Source organism: Urocampus carinirostris, chromosome 10 (genome assembly GCF_059441175.1).
Source record: "Urocampus carinirostris isolate Australia breed hairy pipefish chromosome 10, RoL_Ucar_1.0, whole genome shotgun sequence".
NCBI classification, from domain to species: Eukaryota; Metazoa; Chordata; class Actinopteri; order Syngnathiformes; family Syngnathidae; genus Urocampus; species Urocampus carinirostris.
Window position 1 is genome coordinate 27171580 of NC_142358.1, and position 26874 is coordinate 27198453.

General features: G+C 40.4%; 1 protein-coding gene across 1 annotated transcript in view; it reads right to left on the reverse strand.

The window, feature by feature from the left end:
• The window catches only part of smtnl2 (smoothelin like 2), a 48792-nt gene extending 27311 nt beyond the window's left edge, over positions 1-21481 (reverse strand). The window contains exons 1-2 of the mRNA XM_088346309.1: positions 21338-21481; positions 20407-21159 (exon numbers count right to left, since the gene is read on the reverse strand). Of these exons, the coding sequence (XP_088202435.1) occupies positions 20407-20982 (576 nt within the window). The 5' untranslated portion in view covers positions 20983-21159; positions 21338-21481. The remainder of the gene's footprint in view (positions 1-20406; positions 21160-21337) is intronic.
• Positions 21482-26874: the final 5393 nt, after the last annotated feature.

A 26874-nucleotide genomic window follows, 5' to 3' on the forward strand; every position in this document is an offset into this window, starting at 1 on the left:
TATATTTGGGTGGGTCACCCGTATCAGCAAGATGGGGGACAATCATGTGAGCTCCCTCTCTAGGTGAGGCTCAGGCTATTTAAAATAAATGCTAATTTCTCAATCTACGATTTTTTAGTGTATGATAGTCCATGATCTTTTGCTTTTTATTCAAATGAATATATGTTTTTTACAGTGGCATGGCGGCTGAGTGTTTAGCGCGTCTGCGGCGCGGTTCTGAAGTCATGGGTTCAAATCATGCTACCAACCTGCCTGTGCGGAGTTTGCATGTTCTCCCCATGCTCGTGTGGGTTTCCCCCGGCCACTCCGGCTTCCTCCCACATTCCAAAAACATGCATTTCAGGTTAAGTGGACGGCCCAATTTCCCCTAGGTGTGATTGAGCGAGTGAGTTGTCTGTCTTTATGTTCCCTGCGACTGGCTGGCAACCAGTTCAGGGTGTCCCCTGCCCACTGCCCGAAGATAGCTGGGATGGGCTCCAGCACCACCGACACCCCACTGAGAATAAGCGGTGCAGATAATGAATGGATGGATTTTAGGAGCTATTTAATACCAAGATTAAAAAAACTAATAGATAAAATCGACAAAATAAACTGCCATGGACTGTGTTAGATACGTTTTATTGTTTTAAGTTATGAATTTTTATTTGGACAAAAATGGGAAGTTAAAAAAAGGTAGAGGATGATGAGAAGTATGCCGATAAGGGATGATTTTGCTTATTCTTTTATCTTTGTAAAATAAGAGGATGTATACTTAAAACTAACACAATACTATAATTTAGCGCAGAGTTTCTCAATTGGTGGTTTTGGTAGCGGAAACTATGCTAATAAAATTACAAAACAACAGTTGTTGTTTTAACTCCTTAACGGTAAATAGTAATAATTAGAGCGCTTGTCTTGGGATCAAGAGATCGCAGGTTCGATTCCCGGCTCCTTACTTATATGTCAAACTGTCCTTGGGCAAGACAAGAATCCCTAAAGCCCCCAAAAAGCAGGTTGGCGCCTCGCACGGCTGCACTGCCGCTATTGGTGTGTGAGTGTGTGTGAATGGGCAATTGTGAAGCACATTGTAAAGCGCTTTGGGCAGTCTTCATTGACCTGAAAAGCGCTATATAGATGCAAACCATTTAACCCGCCATTTCACACCACAGAAAAAGTCTGCCACTTCAGGTTTTAAACAGCACATTTTGTTGTTTTTTTATATTCTGCAGACTGATTCAGGCATAAAAATAGAATAAGCGATAAAATCTACCACTTTTTAGTGTAAAACTGTTGGCTTGTATGGAAGCATTAACATGACTGAGGTGGATACAGTTCTAGCTTGCCAAGCTCTATGATTGACCATCATTAATGTAGTCTGGCTTTTTGCTGGCATAAATTCCGTCTTTACACAGAAGAATGAATACAAGTTATTTACCGGAGGTCTCTGAGAAGGTTTAGACATGTGTAGTCTGTTCAACCAGTAAAATCCCAAACACAACAAAGTACAACCTCACCAAAACAGCCTTTCATTTAAGAGTTTATGCCTTTCCCCACCACATGCTTGCCAAAAACCGCAGCAGGTAAGATCACTAATCAACACCTTTCTAAAAGGTTTTCATGCTTTTGAGTGTGTCCCCCGCTTCACAAACTGAGTCCTGATGTGAAGCCACGTGACTGAGATTAACTACAAAGCTTTTTTTCAAGGACTCAGCTGGAAAGGACTTTGTTGTTTGGGCCACAAAATGTGTTGACGTCACATCAGCCCGAGGGCCAAACTTTGTAAAGTTGGACAAGATGCAGAGACAGACATGTATGGAAAATTAAAGGTTTAATTCATATCCCTACAGAAGGCCTCCATCTGGAATCACTAAATAAATGTTTTAGATCTGGAAGAATGATTATTTGATCTTTATCTGCACAGTTATGGTTGCAATTTAGTAACATAAAAACAAAGCGTCCAATATTTCAGGGTATGCTCCGACCCCTTACTCTTCTCAGCCTTCTTATTAATTTAGATCCTTGTTGGGACTAGTGATTGATTAGATTTTTGCCCAATTATCTTACTCAAATAGTACTAATAAACATAGTGGGGTCATTTTTCTCACGCTTATTGCCTGTTACATTTATTTATGGGGTTCATGTCCTTACTCTAGTGCTTCTCAACAAAAAAGACGGCCATTTGTTGAAGCATGTTGAAAAGGTCAACCACTTTGTCAAATGCCAGTGTGTATCTATAGCTACAGAAACATATGCATGGATATTGGTTCGTACATATGGCATTGTCTATACAGGGAGTGCAGAATTATTAGGCAAATGAGTATTTTGACCACATCATCCACTTTATGCATGTTGTCTTACTCCAAGCTGTATAGGCTCGAAAGCCTACTACCAATTAAGCATATCAGGTGATGTGCATCTCTGTAATGAGAAGGGGTGTGGTCTAATGACATCAACACCCTATATCAGGTGTGCATAATTATTAGGCAACTTCCTTTCCTTTGGCAAAATGGGTCAGAAGAGGGACTTGACAGGCTCTGAAAAGTCAAAAATAGTGAGATATCTTGCAGAGGGATGCAGCACTCTTAAAATTGCCAAGCTTCTGAAGCGTGATCATCGAACAATCAAGCGTTACATTCAAAATAGTCAACACGGTCGCAAGAAGCGTGTAGAAAAACCAAGGCGCAAAATAACTGCCCGTGAACTGAGAAAAGTCAAGCGTACAGCTGCCAAGATGCCACTTGCCACCAGTTTTGCCATATTTCAGAGCTGCAACATCACTGGAGTGCCCAAAAGCACAAGGTGTGCAATACTCAGAGACATGGCCAAGGTAAGAAAGGCTGAAAAACGACCACCACTGAACAAGACACACAAGCTGAAACGTCAAGACTGGGCCAAGAAAAATCTCAAGACGGATTTTTCTAAGGTTTTATGGACTGATGAAATGAGAGTGAGTCTTGATGGGCCAGATGGATGGGCCCGTGGCTGGATCGGTAAAGGGCAGAGAGCTCCAGTCCGCCTCAGACGCCAGCAAGGTGGAGGTGGGGTACTGGTATGGGCTGGTATCATCAAAGATGAGCTTGTGGGGCCTTTTCGGGTTGAGGATGGACTCAAGCTCAACTCCCAGTCCTACTGCCAGTTTCTGGAAGACACCTTCTTCAAGCAGTGGTACAGGAAGAAGTCCGCATCCTTCAAGAAAAACATGATTTTCATGCAGGACAACGCTCCATCACACGCATCCAAGTACTCCACAGCGTGGCTGGCAAGAAAGGGTCTAAAAGAAGAAAAACTAATGACATGGCCTCCTTGTTCACCTGATCTGAACCCCATAGAGAACCTGTGGTCCCTCATCAAATGTGAGATTTACAAGGAGGGAAAACAGTACACCTCTCTGAACAGTGTCTGGGAGGCTGTGGTTGCTGCTGCACGCAATGTTGATCGTGAACAGATCAAAGCACTGACAGAATCCATGGATGGCAGGCTTTTGAGTGTCCTTGCAAAGAAAGGTGGCTATATTGGTCACTGATTTGTTTTTGTTTTGTTTTTGAATGTCAGAAATGTATATTTGTGAATGTTGAGCTGTTATATTGGTTTCCCTGATGAAAATAAATAATTGAAATGGGTATACATTTGTTTTTTGTTAAGTTGCCTAATAATTGTGCACAGTAATAGTCACCTGCACACACAGATATCCTCCTAAAATAGCTAAAACTAAAAAAGCCCCACTCCAACTTCCAAAATATTCAGCTTTGATATTAATGAGACTTTTGGGTTCATTAAGAACATGGTTGTTGTTCAATAATAAAATTAATCCTCAAAAATACAACTTGCCTAATAATTCTGCACTCCCTGTAAAGTCAATACTTATTGTTTTTTCGATTTGCAATATATACAGTAGCGGAGTAGTTTGCATATTTTGCATTTGTGTGAATATTAAGCCTTGAAATATGTCTGTTTTGACTGGAAGTTTATTGATGCTTGGATGCGCATGGATGAGCTTTAATTTCCAGTTTGCTTTTCAGGGTGGGTGCGTACAAACGCATAGAGGACTACAGAACTACTTTGACCTTTTGATTTATCTCAGTTACTGTAAATTCTGGATCACAGAGCGCACCTGATTAAAAGCCACGTGCTCAAATTTAAGAACTAAACACTGTTTGGTCTTTGTACATGCCCACCTGGTTTTCACAACAAGCTTAAACAGCCCTAAAAATGAAAATTCACATCCATTTCTTACATTTTAAGCCCAAGTACTATCAAACCTCATTTTTTGCTACTTTTATGTATTAGATGAATCATTTTGGCAAAAACATGGATTTATTCCTCTCGAAGGGCATCATAAATGTTTCCAGACCTCACCATGTTGTTTTGTATTTATAAAGCATACATGGTTGAAAAGAGCAGCTTGCCGTTTTCCTCTGTGCCACCCTGGAATTAAAATGATAAAGTAGTAGTGATTTTGGTCTCTAATATACGGCTATTTGACTTGCATAATTTGCAAGACAGACTCAAGGACAATCACAAGGATCACCTCAAGACTCTTAATTCCCTTTTGTACGGCCAATAAGGTATATTGATTGATTTTTTATTCTATTTCTATACAGCAAAAGGTGTAGTTAAGTTTTCCCCCCCCCACTTATATTTGCACATGTAAACAACCATACCTAACATTGTCGAACTGCACCAAATTAAATCGTATTTTCCAGGCTCTTTTATCTACATTCTGGTAGCAAAATACTTTATACTTTATAGCTTACATGTGATTTTTTTTCCAAACAAACAATTGGGGATTTCTTTTTCATTGTCCTGTTAGATGGGGTTTATTGTACATTTTTAAAAGCCCAACGTGTAAAATGTGACCACTAGATGGCACTGTATTGTCTGCTAAGAGCGAGGGTAAGTGATTCTCGGCAGAGCGTGGCGACGATTAAATAAAGGATTCCACAGTGAATAAGAAATACAAATTTCTCGACCTATGATTTTTACCCTCATGTAGGTTTTAGATCAGGGGATGGTGTCATAATAGTCTGTAGTTTGCAATAGTCTTTGAACTGTGCAGTCCTTTGAGACTCTTTGTGATTAAGGGCTATACAAATAAACATGACTTGACTTGACTTGACTTGATTTTTTTTTTCAAAGAAAATTTAACACTGATATGATAGTTCATGTATTTTTCATGTACTGTATATCATCTTTCTTAGGCACTAAATATTAAACATTATCCCTTTAAAAGGAATATGATTTTGTAAAAACTCTACATTTAACAACTTTTAACTTTCCAGAGTTTAGTTATCAAGAAAAGATAAAATCATGATACAAGTGACCACCATGATATTGGATATATTGATGTAGTCTAACAGCAGCGGCTCCAGATGGCATTCAAGGTGTCCCACCGGCAGGTCAGTTATTAACTCGTTTCCACAGCCATGATGACGGGAACAGAGCCTATTGTCTGGAAGTCATTAAGAGAGCCAAGGGTTGCCAGGGAGTAGCCACATACCTCTCTGTTAAACCCCCCCACTGTATACACATGCACTCACACACATATATGCTAGTCAGTCTCAGCTGTGCCATTCCATTCAAGGTATATATATATATATATATATATATATATATATATATATATATATATATATATATATATATATATATATATACATATATATACATATATCATCTCATTAGCTGCACCGCTTATCCTCAGTAGGGTCGCGGGGGTGCTGGAGCTCATCCCAGCAATCATCGGGCAGTGGGCAGGGGACACCCTGAACTGGTTGCCAGGCAATCGCAGGGCACACAGGGACAGACAACTCGCTCGCTCATTCACACCTAGGGACAATTTGAACCGGCCAATCCACCTGAAATGCATGTCTTTGGAATGTGGGAGGAAACCGGAGTGCCCGGAGGAAACCCACGCAAGCACGGGGAGAACATACAAACTCCGCACAGGAAGTCCGGTAGCTGGATTTGAACCCACACAGGAGGTTCCCAATATATATATATATATATATATATATATATATATATATATATATATATATATATATATATATATATATATATATATACCGTATTTTCCGCACTATAGGGCGCACCGGGTTATAGGGCGCACCCCCAAAAAATAGTTTTTGGTCCTATATCTTCCATAGATAAGGCGCACCGGATTATAACGCGCTACGATGGGAACGTCGACAAAACAGTCAGATGATTCAGTCAAACTGATTACCCCCTTAACATTCCTAAAGCTTGCAAAGAAGCAAATACGTGTCGTAGACACGTGCGGATGCGGTGTCCGTACGATGTCACTCAAATGCGTCATTTCAAATATCATTCGGAAGGTTAAAGTCTTGGAATTCAAGAAATGCCAAACATTTCTATGTTTCTATTTTCTTTTTCGCTCACAACTTTACTGTGCATATGACAATAAACACTTGGAATTGAGTTGAATTCACTCAACTCATCACAGCAACATCAAGATCGTTCTAAAACAAGATACCGGGAAAATAGAAAGCCGCATAACTCACCTAAGTTCTCACGTTCAATAATGATACGCAATCATGGTCTTCTTACAACCAAGAGTTTGTTTTGGCCATCTAGCCAATCGGAGGCTCCGAATAACTTCAGCCAATAGCGATCGATTTAACAAATGATTGACACATTGGTTAGCCAATGAAACGCCGGTATATAAGTCCCAGCATACACCGCGGACTTGCTTACGCCATTGCTAAACTCGGCCGATTGCAGGGTTTGTTTTGGCCATCTAGCCAATCCGAGGCTCCGAATAACTTCAGCCAAACGCGATCGATTTAACAGATGATTGACACATTGGTTAGCCAATGAAACGCCGGTATATAAATCCCAGCATACACCGCGGACTTGCTTACGCCATTGCTAAACTCGGCCGATTGCAGGGTTTGTTTTGGCCATCTAGCCAATCCGAGGCTCCGAATAACTTCAGCCAATAGTGATCGATTCAAATGATGATTGACACATTAGTTAGCCAATGAAACGCCGGTATATAAATCCCAGCATACACCGCGGACTACTCCGCGTTCGGGGTAAAATCGAGTCGGCGGCTGTTGAGTAAGTTGCAAGACCTTGCGAATTTAATATTGAGCCATATATAAGGCGCACTGTGTTATAAGGCGCATGGTCAGCTTTTGAAAAAAATTAAGACTTTTAGGTGCGCCTTATAGTGCGGAAAATACGGTATATATATATATATATATAGAGAGAGAGAGAGAGAGAGAGAGAGAGAGAGAGAAGAGAGAGAGAGAGAGAGAGAGAGAGAGAGAGAGAGAGAGAGAGAGAGAGAGAGAGAGAGAGAGAGAGAGAGAGAGAGAGAGACCTGGAGAGGGATGGGTGCCACCGTACTTTACTTGCCCAAGACGCACCACAAGGAAATGGTGCTTCTACAACCCATGTAGTTAAGGAGCATTGTGTTTTATTACGGGTCCTAGTGATAAAAAAAAACCTAAACAGAATTCATTAACCCCTAAACTTTATGAAGGCCCGATAAACAAATGTGTAATGTAACTCTGTACGATGTCACCAATCACTAAGATACGACATTCCACGTATCGTAGGAAAGCTCAAACTCCTGGGATTCAAGGTATTCTGATCATTTCAAAATGTACTCATCACAGAAACATATCAATCACTTTAGGGAACCAACCAAACAACCAACCAAACAACCGCATAAGTAATATCAATCCTTAAGATTTTTATTGACATGTATTTCCCATCCAGGTCTCTTTTACACATCTGTGTCTAGATAACAAAAAAAGACAGTGACATTTTGATGCCATCGATCTCAGAGAGCAGGGGATAAAGGGAGGCCTCAGAGACAGAATGGAGGACTTTCGGCCCAGGTGAGTGCTTATATGAGGAATCTCTACAGGCAGATTCTAAATGTCAGATTTGATGTTTTTTTATGGTGATAAATGTATTGTTCGCTCATCCCCTGCACAGCAGTGGAACTCGTCCATGACTAAAACTACCATGCGCTCTTTGATCCGCAAGAATGTCTTCTGTGAAATAACTAAGTGAGAATGGCCTTTTGACATTTGTGCCGATTGTAAAATGGCTCATAAGTTTGAATAGTTCACATGTTCACATTGATACTCTGGAACGGTCATCTAGCAATTGCAGTCTTAAAAAATGATGTTGTCCATTATTCAATTCAGCTCCAGTATATGTTGTTTATAAGCAGTATACCACTACAAAAACCCTTACACAAACTTCCCAAAAAATTTGGTCTTTTTTTGGTTTATGATATTTACTCATTTCTTGAAAATAATAGGAAAAAAATAATCCTTAAAATGGTAACTCTTCTTATTTAGCAGACGGTAGAAAACTTTACTTTTTAATGAAAATTTCAACAACAAAAAACTTGAAATGAGCTAAACCATATATGTCAAATTCAAGACCCTCAAGCCACATCCAGCTTGCAAAAAATTATAATAGAATGATAGAATTTTGCTATTATTCTTATTTTCGGAGGACTACTGTACATTTAGACCACTTTTAATTGAATAGGAACTATAGGCCACTGATAGTGCCCAAATAATAGCCATAAGAACATTCAGCCGAATTTATTCTATCATATTGGAATATATTTGTTTTCAGTAGGTTCAATAAGCTTCACTAGACCATATGCAAAATTTTCAACATTCAATTAGTCCAGCCCTCGCCTTGTAGCCATATTTTTTATTCGGCCCTCCGTATATTTAACTTCGACACCCCTGAGCTAAACAATCAACCTTTTTCCAGTTAAGACCATTTTACTATAATTTTACTTGAAAAAAAAGTTAAATTATCTTAAAACCATTACAGTTAAAATATGCTAAACATGAGGTAAGATGTTCTGTTATTGAATTATTTGTGTAATACATTTGAAAGTATTATGGTATGGTAAGTTCATTAGTAGATTTTACAAGGGATGGATTGGTTGATGGATAGATAGATGGATGCATGGATGGATAGATGGATGGATGGATGGATAGATGGATGGATGGGATGCACGGACAGATAGATGATCATTCTAGGAAAAACATATGAATCAATCTACATTTACATTACAACAGTCTGAACTGAAATTGGTCCTATTTGAGATGCATGAAACATTTGCTGAACCACTACACCAGTGACCAGCTCAAATCATTATTTTAAAAACAGCACTGACTATTGAAACATCTGTAATTGCAAGAATAGGTGAGCATGGTTGGCATAGCCTCCTGCCTCATCTTGCAATGTATTCGTATTATTAAGTCCAAAACACATACACTGGCGACTCCGTGTCTGACAGTACCGGTAATTCATTTTCTACTGAGATCAAGTACCAAGTAAATAATTCTCATATCACTGAGTGAACGCAACCAATTTGTCTTCTCGACTTGACAGTGACAAGTGAATGCTACATGTGTGCAGATAAGCATCTGGTTTAAGAGTTGCGTAAAAATTGCAAAAGACAGAGCAAATGGCTAAAACTGCCCTCGAGCTCAACTTTTCCTTCTCAGGGTATCAGCAGTTATGTAACAAGTTGAGCACGTATTGCACTGATCCATAAATCAAAAGCATCTCAACTCTATTCTGATTGAGAGCAGGTGATAACCTTCTAACCTGAGAAGGCTAATCGTCGTTTTCCATCGGTTGCTTGACGTTCCTCTAATGAAACCCTGTCCAAAGAACACACATATATATCCATTAAGTATAGCTTATCATTTGCAGGGTTACAGGGGCCTGGAACCTATCGCAGATGACATCATGCATGAGAGGTGGGCAGTCTGTGTTTTGGAAATTACCCAGAGTACCCGTACCTTACACTAACTTTCCACTTAAGCCCCAAAAATGTTGAAGAAATATATTTAACTGCAGGTGCAAGTTCTGGCCTTGAGAGCACGTTTTAATCTATCCTTCTTCCAACACAACTGGATTAACACAGATATTCACAAAGCTCTAAGGAAGTCTCGTAATGATTTTGGCTATGTGAATCAGGTGTGTTCGAAGAGGTAAACATGTAGGAGAGGCTTGATTAACAAAAAGGAATACGCTGTATTCACAGTTTATTTAAAAAAACCTGATAATGGACGTGAATATATCGACAAGGTATTAAAAGGAAAATAAGACTATTTAAAAAATTACTCATAATGTTATGACAATTATGCACAGTTGAAAATCTTACAGTGTCAAGAACCGGAACAGGATCAGGACCCAAATGCGTGACGTTTCTCACACAAGCCTTTTATTTTACAGGAAATGGGGAGTCATGCACGTTAGGCAGCAGTCTGGCATGGAATGTTAGGAAGCCAGAGGCCGACAAGATTGATACCAATTGCACGAGCAGATATCGGACCGATGGGCTCGATGCCGGACAGGACGGGACAGACAGGATTGATATCAAAATAGGATATTTAAATTAAACAGGACAAACTAGACGGGAACGAAACTGGAAACCGATATTAAACAGGACAAAATAAACGGGAACCATATCGGACAGGAAATACCAAGAGAAACAGGACCGAGTCAAAACCCACGTCTTGCGGGGCAGAGGTTCGTTGATGGACTGACAAAGGAAGAGTGAGTGCATTGAACTTAAATAGATGGAAAGCCAATCTGTCAATGAGCCGCAGCTGGCGCCACACGGGCGGGGCCAATTGGGCGCCATGGCAACCGTGACACACAGACCATTAGCTCCTGTGATTTATCTTAGTATATTTGATTTCAATTCAGACTACTAAGGATTTTTTTTTCATGAAATAACATAAAAATATATTTATTTTCACTTAGTGTGTAGCTAACAATTTAATTGGTAGTGTATGTAGAAATATCTAATCTTCACGGTACAGTAAATATCCCAATAGGAAACGACAATGATTCAGATATTTTAAGAAGATTGTTGATATAGACTTGGCATATAGCATCATCTAATTTCAAGGGCTTCAATTGGCTAAATGAAACAAAAAAAATCGTGGTTTTAGGGATGTCCCTATACTAGTTTCTTCATATCTGATACCTATACTACAGATGCGTTAATTGATTCAATTTTTTTTCCTTCCTGTGAAGTAAAAATTTTTGTTTAAATGTCGATGTAAAATGCTTGTTGAGAGCCTCTTAGTTTAACGTTAACCAGGTTAAACTGCAATTGTAATTGTTGAATCATTAGCAACAATTGCCAATTTATTCTGTGTGTCGCAGCTAGTTTTCCTTCATGTGAAGGCAAATAGGCTCTGAACACCAAGAAGGGATTGCCAATTCAATGAAGAAGGGATAACAACATCTCGGCCATATTTTTCTACATGAGAATGAAGGAAAATGTAGTTAATTTCAGGATGTGTGCCATAGTTTGGGTTTAATGACTGGATCTTTTTCTTTCTTTTTTTGAAATACAGTTATTTTTTCACTCTCTACCAATCAAGTGGATCAGTTCTGGCTATCACTTTGTAGTTCACAACTCTGGGTTCAACGGTAGTTGACAAAATGTCATGTTTGTAATTATGTTGTTGGAAAATATTTGGTGACCCAGACTGATTTATGGGAGCCATAAACAAAACAGTGCCCGAAGCATTCCCAATGAAAATTTACTAATACACTGACCACCAGAGGATGCCTACTCTGCAGACAAGAAATAAACTTTGAACACTTTTTGTGTCACTGTGACAGATGGCCCATTAAAATACTAGTGTATTGTTATGATCGTTACCAGTGACGTGTGGTGAGGATTGTGTCTGGTGAGACACAGTCAGATTTTTATATTAGTGGGGATTTTACTGTCTTGTTGTATGCTATGTTTTTATACAGCACTTTGAGCAGCGATTTTTTTGCCTAAAAGGTGCTCTACAAATAAATTTGATTTGATTTGATCAAGGAGCCTCTACTTTCTCATGTTGCTTTGCTTACTCTATCCAGCAATTGAGAGTGTGTCCCCCGAGGGACGGAAATCGTGTGATCACGTCACCAGAAACATCGGGCGCTGAAAAGGTCTTGCAAAGTTCATGCATTATTAAAGCTAACTTCAGTATTCTTGCAATACATTTTTATTCTGCAAGCAAAATTCCCCTCTGTTTATGGAAATCATTGTTTACATATCGGAGGTATCACAAATGCAAAAAAAAGCACTGAATTGAAAGTTCTGCTTGAAATCCATCCTCTCACATAAAGTTGTTTTTTCTCAGAAGCTTTCTTGGAAACTAATATTTTCAAGAAACGTAACAATGTTAAACTGTTGTTTACTAAACTATAGTAAAAGCTAGGATTATTTTTGATGAGGGGTCAAGCTTTCTCTTGATATGCCCTATACCTATAAAGCTACATAACTATTTTTTCTGAAGGCCTTCTAAAGTAAGTCAAAATGGCAAAAATTGATTGGCACCCGTACTTCCTGTTTGAGAGACACTTGAATCCTTACAGACAGCACTCAGGCACCACACATCCAATGAATTTTATTTGTTATTTCCTCTTCTCCGTGTGCATGGAGACAAACAGGCCTGTGCACATCAATTTGGCACAAACCTCAGACTCCAAATAAGAATGCTTACGACACGTGTGTAAAACTGCGAATGTTTCAACGCCGACAGACCTGTCTGAACAGCCAAGCCAACTGCACCTACGTCATCCGCTCGTCTTGAAGACAGGAGGAACAAGAATGACAATCTTTTCAAGCACCAATGAAGTGAACCTTTCCAACCAGAGTAGCCAAGCGCACCGCCGGTGCAACTTTTGACCGACAGCAGGGGATCTCCTGCGGAGTCGCGGGAACAAAGGTGCCCTTGTTTTGTTTTGTTTTAGTTAAATGATTTCACAGCAGATAACATTCCTCTGATGTAGCCACCAAAAACCACTCAAGTGAGGCAAGCAGTCACCTTAAGAGGCCGAAATAATTTGATTCGCTTTTGTGCGTGACAACAATAAAGCGCTGACTGTGTTTGTGCCTTAAGAAGCCTAATTGCTATTGTTAATCTTTTGGCATTATGTTGAACTTTGGCACATAATGTAATGACAAAACCAATGCACCTCAGACAAAGAAGATCATCAGTGTTGCTTACAAGACAGGAAAAGGAAGACCAGTGATACAAATACTGGACTCTTATTCTAATTCCTTTGTTCACAAACAACTTCGGTTTATTTCTGGCCGTGCATGCAACTATTTTGCCTTATGGCAGAGGGCAATAGTGAGACCAAGGATTAAGATTTGGCGCACATCTCAGCCCCAAACAATAGGATTTGTGACGGTATGTAGAGCAAATAAGCCCAGCACAAAAATGACTTCCACCTGCTTTGTTTCAAATAACTCACTTTGGAATGGATGGATTGACGACGTTCCCTTTTGGACCGTTCCCGGATGTACCAATTCACCATGTACCATAAAAAAATCTGACAACAAGTTTTGAATGTAATTTAAACATCCAAGGCAATGTTTTGATAGAATATAGCTCACATAATACATAATTATGTCAATTGAAGGGGCATTCTCCAGTACAGAACATTACGCAAATTTCTCACATCTTTGGCTTTCTAACAAGTTTAGCAACTTCAAACACCGTCATCTGATCCTGGTGGTCTCAGATATCTGAGATCACCCTCAAAGAGGCATGATCTGGTCCAAGCGTCCCTGGTCCATATAAAAAGAGGAGCTGATTGATAGCTCGTCCTCTTTTCTTCTGCCTGGCTGGTTCGTCTCGCACGACGACCTAAATTAAAGTTAGAAACTACCTACAAGTATTAGCAAGTTAACATCAAGTTAAGCCATCCAGTAATTGTTTTCTCGTTGCATGGACTTCTTTTCATAATGGAGGATTACCTGTCTAGTGATACTTTTGTTCAAAAGGAACAGAGCATAGACTTCATATATACGTTAAAGTAAGACAGTACAAAAAAAACACTGCTACAGTGTATATATTTCTTTCTTGCTCTGCCAATCAAATGATGAATATGATGTTGATGTTTTAAGATAGACATTGACTTTAGATCAACAAACAAGTGCAGTAGTGAAGTCAGGCTGCTTCCATCTAAGGCAGTTAGCAAAAGTGAAGGCCTTTCTCACACGAGAGCATTTTGAGATTGTGATTCATGCCTTCATCACATCTTGGCTGGACTATTTTACTGTATTTTGGAATCAGCTAGTCTTCCATCTCACACCTACAGCAGGTCCAAAATGCCTCTGCTTGGCTTTTAACTGGCCACATTACTTTGGTTCTGGCTTCCCTTCACTGGCTGCTCATGCATTTCAGGGTTAATTTTTAGATTTTTTGTTTTGTTTTTACATTTTAAATGGCCTTGCCCCTCCTTACAACAGTGAGTTGCCTTACTGTCATGCTCCTGCTCGGTGCCTCAGGTCAGCTGATCAGCTCACCTTGAAGCAGGGGTGTCAAACTCATTTTAACTCGGGGGCCACACGATACAACAAACATTCTGCTGGGGACCGGACTAATAGATTAACGAGAAAGAAAAAGAGAGACAAAGAAATAAGAGAAAGAGGGAGTGAAAAGGAGAGAAGGCGGGACAAAGACAGAAAAAGAGAGCGAGGGAGAGAGCGTGAGAAACAAAAGATTAAAAGTGGTGAGAGAGGGGGAAAAGAAAGGGAGAGGAAGTAAGTCATCCAAAGAGAAATAGAAAAAGAGAATGAGAGAAAAGAGAAAAGAAAGAGCAAAGGGTATGAAGAGAGAAAGAGAAAAGATAGAAAAGGAAAAAAGGAAGTTAGAGCAAAAGAGGTTAAAAGACATAGAGAGTGAAACAGACAAAGAGCAACAAAGGACGAGAAAAAGAGAGGCACAGAGAGTGAAAGAGACAGAGTGGGAGAAAAGGGGTGGAAAAGAAAGAGAGAGAGAGAGAGAGAGAGAGAGAGAGAGAGTGTGTTTGTTCGAGGCACCTGGCTTTGGCAACATCAAGTTGAGATATTTCAACCTGTAACTTGCGCTTCTCTGAGTGTTGTCTCGCGGGCCAGATTCAATCCCTTAGCGGGCCTGATATGGCCTGCGGGCCGCCTGTTTGGCACCTGTGCCTTAGATGAAGCTCAGAGGGTATAGTGCCTTTTCTGTTGTTGCTTCCGGGCGTGGCCAATTGAGGGCAATGGGCAACCGTGACAAAAGTGCTTATTTATCACAAAAACATAATAAAATATTATTTTACACACAAACACAAAAAATATTGTACAGTTACCAAGTGTGAATTGAAATAAATTGAAGCCGGAGAAACATGGTTTCTCAACTAATGGGACACTGGGTCATATTTCACCAGAAGATGTCGCTATGTTGTTAAGTACAACCGAAAACGATTGCAAAAAAAGCACAAAAAAACACGAAAAGTATAAAAGAAGAGGGAGTGCAATATTCAGGGTTCTCATTGGACTGTTTAAAGGAATACACCTGAGAAGAAAAGTTTAGCATTTTCTTTTTAAAATGGGAGGGAGAAAGACTGTGAATAAGAAAGGAAGATGAAGTAAACCGGATAGAGTCTATAGCTTCCTGTTGGTGAAAGAGTAAGACTGCGGCGTGATATTGTTAAAGTGAGACGGAAGCTGTTTATCGGTTAAGGATAAAAGAAGACAGACAAATCTAAAGACTTTTCGTGGACAATATCTATGTATTATTTGTGATTGCAACATCCTTTGCTGTCTGGTCATCCTGGAAGGGGGATACCACATGTGCTGTCCCTTCTCAAGGTTTCTTAATTTTCCTCATGTTGAGGTTTTTTGAGTTTTTCCTTGCCCTCATGTTGGTTCCAGATCAGGGGATGGTGTAATAATAGTCTGAAAAAATAGTCTGCGTAATAACCTGTGAAGCCCTTTGAGACTCTTTGTGATTAAGGGCTATACAAATAAAAATGACTTGACTTTACTTAAAATGACGAAAGAACCGAAACAAACATTCCAGAATTCATTGTGGCTGGGTTAAGATCGGGAAAAAAAGAGAGAAAAAAATACACACTACTAAATCAATACTTTATAACTGTACCACATGTTTGACTTGAGACTAAAAAAGCTACAACAATGTGAGTTGAACTCCGTTTTAGAATGTACTATTGTCTCATGATTAAACGTCAGTATTGTTGAGTTCTGCTTTAAAACCACACTGACACGTCCGTGCAACCGCAACAAAAACACAGCAACAGCTTCCCTCGCCATACCACAACGGCATTTTCCCAATTTTGGAAAATTGCATCCCACTTACCCAGTGACAGTTGCAAAGGGGCATATTGTTTGCTGAATTGTAATCTACTTTGTGGTCAAACAATGCCAATATGGCAGAGTGCGGTGGCAAGCACGGACATTTTGAGGGATTGCTTTTGCATATAAATATGCACACATGTTGCATGCCCTTGGACTTTTAGTTAAAGGGCTACTTCCGAATAGTAGAAAGTAACATTTATTCATTAAAAAACCACAACATTTAAATCCATCTATATAACGGAGTATTATACCCCTAGTAGGAAGTGGCTAGAGTCAAGAACACATTCACGTTTTTGACTCTTTCTGGGTGAGTGATACAGAGGAGGGGATTCCTAGCCCCCTCGCTCAACCCAATTTGCTTGAACATCTCAGCGAAAGTCATTAGGTGACCAAACCCCCCAATAGCAACCCCTATTGCCGAACGCCAAACAGGGAGGTAAAGGGTACCAATGTTGTAAGTCTAAGGTTCAAACCAGGAACCTCCCAGTCTCAGGGTGGGCGCCTTACCCCCAAATCCACCGAGCAAATAATGATTGGTCAATTCCATTTGTTTTGCTGGAAACGTCATATGTGATTTAGATAATAAGCAAAAATATGTATCTATTATATAAACGTGAGGCAGCACGGCAGCGCAGTGGTTAGCGCTTGTGCGGCACAGTTCATGTCATGGGAACCTGTCGTGGGTTCAAATCCAGCTCCAGACTTCCTGTGCGGAGTTTGTATGTTCTCCCCGTGCTTGCGTGGGTTTCCTCCGGGCACTCCGGTTTCCTCCCACATTCCAAAAACATGCATTCCAGGTGAATTGGCCGGTCCAAATTGTCCCTAGGTGTGAATGAGCGAATGAGTTGTCTGTCCCTATGTGCCCTGCGATTGGCTGGCAACCAGTTCAGGGTGTCCCCTGCCCACTGCCTGGAGATGGCTGGGATGGGCTCCAGCCCCCCGCGACCCTAATGAGGATAAGCGGTATGGCTAATGAGATGAGATGAGATATAAACGTGCATTTCTTTTGAATACTCAGTAAAACATATTAGATATTGTACAGTTACCAAATGTCCCAACAAAAGTGTAAGTTTAATAAATGCACAATTTTAATTTGCATACTTAAAACAACATTATCCCTTAAAAAAAACTATTGATTTGAATAATCAACAAAAATACAGGATATTTCACATAAAAGTGAATTTTCTTAAATACTTAGCAAAACACTGTAAAGTATTTTACTGCAGGGGTCTCCAACGTGGTGCCCGCGGGCACCAAAGTGAGGACAGTTGAGGTGCCCATGGACCTGTTTTGATAATGGCTCACCAGTGCTGTTTGATTGTGAATTTCTAGTAAAATTATTTTTCTATTGGTTGACTGAATCTATTTAACCCTATTTTTAATAATTAACGTGGTAATAATCAATTATAACATAGCAATAACATGCTATAGTGTAATTATGGAAATTCAAATATATAAATTACAGTTCATGGACATAAAAAAAATATTCAAGTATTGATAATTGTTTTTAAGCAATTAATTAAGCGACTATTTTACCTAGCTATCAGCTAGCTTTGTAGCTAGCTATCTTCCTACATTTTTAGCTATTTAGCAAGCCATCTACCCATCTTTGTACATTTTTTGCATGCTATCCGGCTAATAATTTATGTTTTTATTATAGTTATCTGGCTAAATGTTGGCCTCCCTTCTATCTAATTATCAAGCTTTTTTAGCTTTATATCTGACTATTTAGTTGGCTTTTTACTCTTTTAGCTAGCTATTTAGCGCCCATTTAGTTTTTGTACCTGTTTACTTTTGTAGCTAACTGTCAAGCTATTTTTTAGCTATTTAGCAAGCTATCTTTGTCACGGACCAGAAACGGGACCCAATTGCGTTCGTTTACTCAGCTTTATTTAGAAGGAGGAAAGGGCTTGCACCCACGATCCGATGATCGTTGGTCACAGGTAGCAGATCACTTGGAACGCGGAAGTGGCACTTGAGCGAAGGCAGTGTCGAGAGCAAGGCAAAAACAGGTCGATGGCCGGGACGGAGGACCAAAAACAGGTTCAGAAAAGAGGTCGGCACCGGGTATCAGAAGTGAAACAGGGCAGGATAGAGACAGGAGTCAAAAAGGGCTTGCCTTGCGTGTAACTGGGGTTGGCAGACGCACTGACAAATGTTGACGGGAAGGCAGGGATTTAAAAAGAGGTCAGCAGCCAATCAGCATCCACGGCTGTTGGCACCAACGGAGCAGACTCAGGTGCCCCACATCAGCAATCATGACAATCTAGAGTAGTTTTTAGCTTGAAAAAGGTTGGGCCAAAGGTTACCAAGTGTAAATTGGGAAAAAAGGGGGGGAGAAACAAAGTTGAGAAATTTGTATTACTTTTCTCACCTGGAGGGAGCTGACAGAATTGTCTGCCATCTTTCTGCTAAGAATACCCTCACAAAAACAACAACAAATTACCCAAAAATTAGATTCTGAATGGGGTTTTTTTTTCACAAGGCAGCAAGAAAATGAAAGTATTATATATCACACCTGTAGAGCAGATGCTTTCATTTTATTTATTCTTTTACAAATGACTATTCTCATTTATTACTATATTATTTGTTCTATTTTGATTCGATTTTCTTTCTAAATTCTGAATTAGTTACATTTTACATTACACATTTTATAGTGGTGCTTAAGGTTCCAATATGAACCTGTGATCGGTAAAATCCATAATGTAACCTTTATTATCTTTACAATTTTATTTATTCCACCTGGGGAGGGGCCAGCTGAAGTGGCTCGGGAATCTGGTAAGGCTGCCTCTTTTTGGGAGGAGTGGCAGGCATGTCCCTTAGACAAGAAGCCCTGGGGACGAGTGTCTGGGGATCGGGAGTTCTGGGCTTCCCTGCTACATCCCCCGCAATCCGACCCAGGATAAGAGGGAAAAAAATAGATGGATTGATTGAAAAATTCAACATTCGATTGAAACAAAACTAAACCATCTTTTAAAGGTGAACTATTTTGTTCAACAAATAAAATAACTGTCTATTGTACCTGCAAACATTTTTCTAACAAATAGCTATTCTACCTGAGACTATTGAGCCAATGCACAATGTATCATGAACAGGAACAGGATCAGGACCCAATCGCGTGACGTTTCTCACACAAGCCTATTATTGTACGGGAAATGGGGAGTCATGCACGTTAAGAAGCAGTCTGGAGTGAAATGACGGGAGGCCAGAGGCCGACGAGATCTATACTAATTGCCCGAGCAGATATCGGACAGATGGGGTCGATACCGGACAGGACGGGACAGACAGGATTGACATCAAAACAGGATACCTAAATTAAACAGGACAAACTAGACGGGAACGAAACAGGAAAGCGATATTAAACAGGACAAAATAAACGGGAACAAAAACAGGATATCGAAATTGGACAAGACAAACGAGACGGTAACGAAACTGGAAACCGATATTAAACAGGACAAAATAAACGGGAACAATCCCGGACAAGAAATACCAACAGGAAACAGGACCGAGTAAAAACCCACGTCTTCCGGGGCAGAGGTTCGTTGACGGACTGACAAAGGGTGAGTGAGAGCACAGAGCTTAAATAGAAGGAAAGCCAATCTGTAAACGAGCCACAGCTGGTGCCACACGGGCGGGCCCAATTGGGCGCCATGGCAACCGTGACACAATACAAATCTGTGAAGCAGCAAAACTTTGAAAGGTGAACCGTGTCGTTTCTTGGGATCACTGTATTTTTAAAAAGCAATTATCAAACTGCATTTTTAGAGAAGGTAGATGTGCAGGAGCTGCAGCAGTCCCCAGTGGATATTCGTGGACGCCACAGCCAAGCGGTAAAAGCAACTGTTCTCACAAACTACTTGGAGATCTGAATTGAAAACTGTAGAGGATCTTCACAAAAAAATACAAAGATATCCAATTTTGTTTTAAAGCAGGAGTCTCAGTGGAGCTGATTAGCCCGCAGACTGGTTCTGAAGATATTAACAAATGATAGATAATTGTGATTTTCTAGGACATTTGATTTCTAACTGGCATGATATTTTTATTTGACGGAGCATCTCTTACCTCTACTTGTATTACAGTAAGTACAACCTGGTAATAACTCATTAATAACATAATAATAGCATGCGTCGTTGTTATTTTAGAAATGCATATCAAAACGGTAGCCATTTTTACTTATCAGTGACAAAAAGTAGCTCTGAGCACTGATGTAGAAGGTAGTGTTTGTTCAAGAGAAATTGTCAAAACATAAATGATCGGTCACTTACATTTGTTTTGCTGGAGACGGCAAATGTGGCTCGGCTGGAAAAGCGCCCGGTGGATGGGCTGCCACTGGAAACTGCCAGAACGGCAGAAACCCTTGAAGTGACCGGAGGGCTGCCTGAGCCGGGGGATGGGGAAAATGATGCAGGGGCGGAAGCCACCACGTTGATATGACCACCGTGGCCGTTGCAGGTCTTCTCCTGAGGGGGTGACTCGGTCTTGCTTTGGATCACCTCCCTGATCTCCCGGTGATTGGCCTGGAGTGCATTGTGGTGGTTCTTGCCATTCTGGCTGAGGAGTTCCACCTGCCTGCTCAGAGCTTGCAGCTGAGTTCTGAGTTCTCGGTTCTCCTCCTGGAGCTGGGTCACGACTCGGCTGAGGGTCCCGCTCAGACTGACTGCATCTTCAAGGCGATGCTCCATGTTTAACTTGAAGGATTTGATATCCACTTGGATTTCCCTGAGAGCATCTCTGAGAGTACACTCGTGACGGGCCAGGGCCTCACACACCGTCTCTCCATCTGGGCTGGGGGAACCTGGATGGCACAGGTCTCCAATCTCAGTCAAGGTTCCTGCTTCCATTGGGTTGGGAGGATTTTTTTGGTCTGGATCTGGATTCAGTTTTTTTTAGAGAAGGGTTAGATGGGAGGGGAGTTGACGGACAGAGGGTGCAAAGTGATAGAGAGCACTGAAGATCTGATCTGGTTAACGTCTCCTTCAATGCTGTCATAGATCAAACCTTTTCCAGAGATGTGCCCCCTGGATGGAAGAGCACAAAAAGACTTCCTTCAGATTAAGATGCATTGTTTTTTCATTCAACACCAAAGAAAACACAACATGTGTTTCTTAAGGACTCACATGAACTCATCTTATGTTTCATAACTGCCATAAAACACAACCATGAGGTAATCCTTGCTAGCAGCTGCCATGAACTTACCTCAGCCTCATTCTGTGTTACACATCGCAGCTGTATGACATTGCATACGCGTGTGTGTGCTCTGCACTGCCGGCACTGGTTTGTTTAAACACTCCGGCTAAGCACCGGTTTTGTCTGGAGGAGGGAGCAGAAGGGGAGGGAACAAGGATAAGGAGGATGGCAGTAGAGTGAGGAAACACGGAGGGTCATAAATTTAGGGGAGGAGAGAGTGGTTTGTGGGTGTTAGGTTGTCTTTAAAAGGCACTCTGTAAACTATTGGAAAGGCAATCTTCCTCCTTTCTTGTTGTCATACTTGTTATTTTATTGTTTACAAAGAGGAAATAAACTTCTTATACTGCTTGAATTTACTTCTTGTGGATTTATGAAAAGAAAAAAAAAACAGGATTGTAGGAAATTTATCTTGAGCTCCTTACCCTTGCCACGCGGCAGTACATTAATACATTACTTCACATTGGTTATCATTGCATAAATGCCAACCTTTTGACAATAAAAAGGAAGATATTTGAATTATTTTATGGTGAAAAGCACAATCTGTCTATATTTTCCTGTTTAGGAACCGGAAGTTGCAAACTTGTACCAAAACGGAAATCGAATGCAATCGTTGGAGATGTTTATTCAAAAACATATTCCTGTTTCAAAATAAAGTAGACTAAATTATTGAATGGGGCGAAAAAGTGTAAAGTGGTAGTGTTGGTGAGTATGTTATTGGAAAATCAAGACAACGTGTCAATCATTTGCCATGCCGGTTACACACCCTAGTGCTAACTTATTAGCTTGGTCTTTGGAACTTTTCTGGAAGTATTTATGAAACAGCATCTCTGGAAATCAAATGTATTTTAAATATGCCAATTAAAGGTTAAATGCTTATAAGAGTCAGATAGGTAATTATGAAACCTCAGTTAGTTGGGAAGAGTGTTTTGGTAAAATTAAATCTGCTACAGTTCTACTTGATAGGTACACTATCACCGATTAAACACGCAAATGATATGTATAAAATCGATTAGTGTTATGCATTGTACGTTTTTTTGTTTGAGTATTGGTAGTAGAAGCCGATTGCAAATGTTCACATATGCTAGCAAAACGTAATCTTTCTTGTACAACTTATTGAAGCATGCTCTATAAACAGAGTTCTGAGGTCTTGGGTTCAAATCAAGCTACCAGCCTTGCTTTGTGTAGTTTGCATGTTCTCCCCATGCTTGTGTGGGTTTCTCCGGGCACTCCAGTTTCCTCCTACATTCCAAAAATATGCATTTCAGGTTGATTGGCTGGTCCAAATTGTCCCTCGGTGGGAATGACCGAGTGAGTTGTCTGACATTGTGTACCCTGCGATTGCCTGGCAACCAGTTCAGGGTGTCCCCTGCCCACTGCCTGAAGATAGTTGAGACGGGCTCCAGCACCCCCGCGATCCTAACAAGGATAAGCGGTGCTGATAATGGATGGTTAGATGTTTACTGCATATTGTCTGTTGATGCCCTTCAACCTCCATTGCAACCTGAAAGGGGATATACCTAATGTGTGACCCCTTCTCAAGGTTTCTTAATTTTCCACATGCTAAGTTTTTTTGTTTTTTTGTTTTTCCTTGCCCTTATCTAGGTTACAGATCTAGGGATGTTGTATTGGTTGTCTGTGTAGTCCTTTAAGACGCAATAGTCTGTGCAGCCCTTTGAGACTCTTTGTTATTAAGGGCTATACGTACAAATAAATGTGACTTGACTTGACTAAATTGCTCTTTTAACCAAATGAATGGTTGGAGACAATAACTTCCCATTACCTTTGTAATTTTTGTAAATTCAACCAGTTAACTTCGATATAGCCCTGCGATTGGCTGGTAACCAGTTCAGGGTGTCCCCTGCCCACTGCCCGATGATTGCTGGGATAGGCTACAGCACCCCCGCGACCCTATTGAGGATAAGCGGTGCAGCTGATGAGATGAGATGAGAACTTCGATATATAGCACAACTATCTGTGGCAATTTATCACAAATACACACTTTGGTAATGCATACAATGAAGTGCTTTAGCATAACTCCACCTTTGTAGTATTTCAATTTAAAGTACTGTCGTTAATACACATTATTCAGGTATTTCCTGTGCGAATTCAAGCGACCATCCCTTTAAATTTGTTTTCAATGGTCAGCATAAACTCCTTGCCCCCGGTGCTTGTACGTCTGCTTTGTGTCTTAGATTCTGCCATCATTATCTATTCACCACTTGGCCTGACAGTGTTTTGCACTGATAAGAAACACAATTGGAGTAAAGCGGGAAAGACGTTCAGGGCAATGACTGTAAATCACAACTGTACTCAAATCCATCGTTGTGCGTTTTAATGATGTCTCTTTGTTTAAACGCGGAGCACTTCACGCATCAATTTCAGTACCTGTTCTTTTCCATTACAGTGCTGTTTGATGAGATAGATGGGCAATGACCCCGCCCCCTTGTAACTGGACCCTAACAAAGCAAACATTCCAAGCAGAAGATAGCTTGTGTGTTTGCTTGTGCGAATGGGAGTGTATGCGGGTACTCTTAAACCGCAAGGCCGATTCCCAATTCTTCCCCTTAGGTCTCATCTGGTCTTGCATTTACTGGAAAGTTGCCCCCCTATGTATCAACCCTCATCTCGATCTCTCCTTCTATGATCTTGCTTGAGAAGGGTGGCTGTGTGGGGGGTTGAGATACCCATGACAACAAACTAGAGGAGTTCAAAGGTCAAGAAGTATTTGCTTCCTTACTCCTCAGGGGCTTATTTCGTCCCTGTATGCAAGTCTCATGCTTGAAATACACAGCTGTTATTCTGGACCATAAAATCACTGAGGCTTACAAATTTATTTGGTTATTTGGAATTGCGTCATTCGAAACACTCTGCGACAGTCGAGTAAAAGAAAAAATGTTATGTTTCAGTAATCTCTTGCTGTACCTTGTTTTGATTTTTGCGGTTTTCTTCCTTCGTGGATTTTCATCGTGCACATTCGAGATACAGGATTGTCTTTATTGTCATTTAAACAATACATACATATATATATATATATATATATATATATATATATATATATATATATATATCTCATCTTATCTCATTAGCCGTACTGCTTATCCTCATTAGGGTCGCGGGGGGGCTGGAGCCCATCCCAGCCATCTCCGGGCAGTGGGCAGGGGACACCCTGAACTGGCTGCCAGCCAATCGCAGGGCACACAGTCATGGCGCCCACTTGGCCGTACCCATGTGTGTCCTGGTTGCCGTGGTGCCCAATTGGCCCTGCCCATGTGTGTCACGGTTGTCATGGTGCCCAATTGGCCCCGCCCGTGTTGCGCCAATTGCGGCTCATTTAGGGATTGACTTTCTGTGTATATAAAGCTCAGCGCTCTCTAGCTTCAGTGTCAGCCCGTCAACGAACTTCTGCCCCACAAGACGTGGGTTCTGTCCTGTTTTCCTGTGATATCTGCAGTCCAGTATTGTTCCCGGTTTTTTTGTACTGTTTAGTTTCGGGTTCCAGTTTTGTTTTCCGTCTATTCTTGTCCTGTTGGTTAGTTTCTCCAATTTTGGGTTCCGTCTAGTTTATCCTGTTTATTTTCGTTACCCTAAATCGTTATCGATCTCTTCAGTCTCTGGCATCCTGTCCTTCCACGCCAGACCAGTTTCCTAACGTGCATGACTCCCCATTTCCCATAAAAAAAAAAGCTTGCGTGAGAACGTCACGCGATTGGGTCCTGTATCTGTTCTGGTTCTGACATATATATATATATATATATATATATATATATATATATATATATATATATATATATATATATATATATATATATATATATATATATATATATATACACACACACAAAAAAATAAAAGACAATGTACAGTACTGTACATTTGTTTTTCTCTTATCTTCTGCATTCTGATTGGCTCAACAGTCGCCCTGCCCCTTTTCTGCCTGTGGCCTTCAATTAATTGAGCCGACAGCGCAAGTTCTTAGCCAATGAGAATGTGACGATGATGACAATTTAGGTCGTCCATCTTTCTATCACATGTGATCCACACGCTTGTACAGCATACCTGTCAACCTGTACAGTTTTGCCATACAAAGAACGTTTTTTATGCATTTTTAGACGAGTACGACGTACAAGGAAATCTGTACGGAAAAACGTAAATTTGTCAATTATGGGTACCATCCGGTAAACACCGACTATCACGAAACGGCAAATCAATCAAGTCAAACGAGTTCGCCCCGGGAAACCTCTATCTCGGTATCTTTTTTTTCGTTGCAAACGAAGGAGGCGGTTTGATGGTACTGTGCGCATGTGTCTGCCGCCTGGGTATTTCCCATCATGCATCATTCCGAAAAAAAGAAATATGGTGTACGATTATTTTGTATTTTGCACGGGAAAATACGACAGTTTATACGAGCATGGAACCGTGGAAATTGACAGATATGGTACAGTAGCACCTCTCCTTCAAATTTATTTCGTTCTGGGAGAAGCTTTGTAACCTGAAACATTTGTTATTTGTATGTCAAAAATGGTTTGACGATCTATCTGGGGCACTTGTAACATTGATCAGGGGTTACTGGATTAATTGGTAGAGGTTAGGTTTGTCCCTTTTCCTAAGCCAAAACCTAATCTGGAGAAGTGTCTGAAGTCAACTCAATGTGAAAATGTATAATGAGAACTGGAACAAAGTTATTTGTTCTACTGTAAGTGTTTTACTTTTATCAAATTGAAGTTTACGCTGCGGTTGGGTAGGTTATAACACAGCACCCTATCAGCCTAACAGCTTGACGTGTAGCTACTCCTTGCCAAGTTAAGTTTGTATATTACCATGAAATAGAAACCTGGACACTCCTTCAAAAATTCCAGAATGGGTTCGTTCTGTCATACGTTATGAACTCAAAAAGTTATCTGTAAAGACAAAGAAAACTTTGCTTCTTTTATAGCATTAGCTGGGCCAAGAAATAAGAGTGAGGAGACATATCTGACATATCTTATTACGGTCTGTTTGAAGGGAAAACTATAAAGTGTACTCTGCTTTACAGAGTCCTTCAGAGCTGACAAATCTGGATCAATTTCTATGTGAAATTGGTACAGGGCTGACAATTTCCTCATAGATCGCTAACATTACAAGGTTATTAACGTCTTTGGACACCTTGATGTCATGAATATAACTTTGTATTTAATAATTACGACATTTTCTACTGTCATTAGACAAGTTTGCATTATAAGGAATAAATAATATGGCTCTACTATCAGGAATAACGACTGAAGAGTCTCTTATTTCGGCCGCCCTATTTGCTTCGCATGTGAAGCATGGATACCGCAACTGTGGTGGTCCTGGCTTAGCGCTTTCTGTCGGATCTATTAATTGATTTGTGTTTGGCCTCAAACAATTGACTTTTGAGCCACTTTTTTAACACAAGACGTGAATCTAATAGCATTAACCAGGCCAGTGAAAACCTTGAGATCAAATTTGATTGGCTGGATTTCCATGTTGAGGATCATGCAAGCCAAATCGAAGCTGAGCCTTAATGCAAATTCTTTCTCAAACATTTG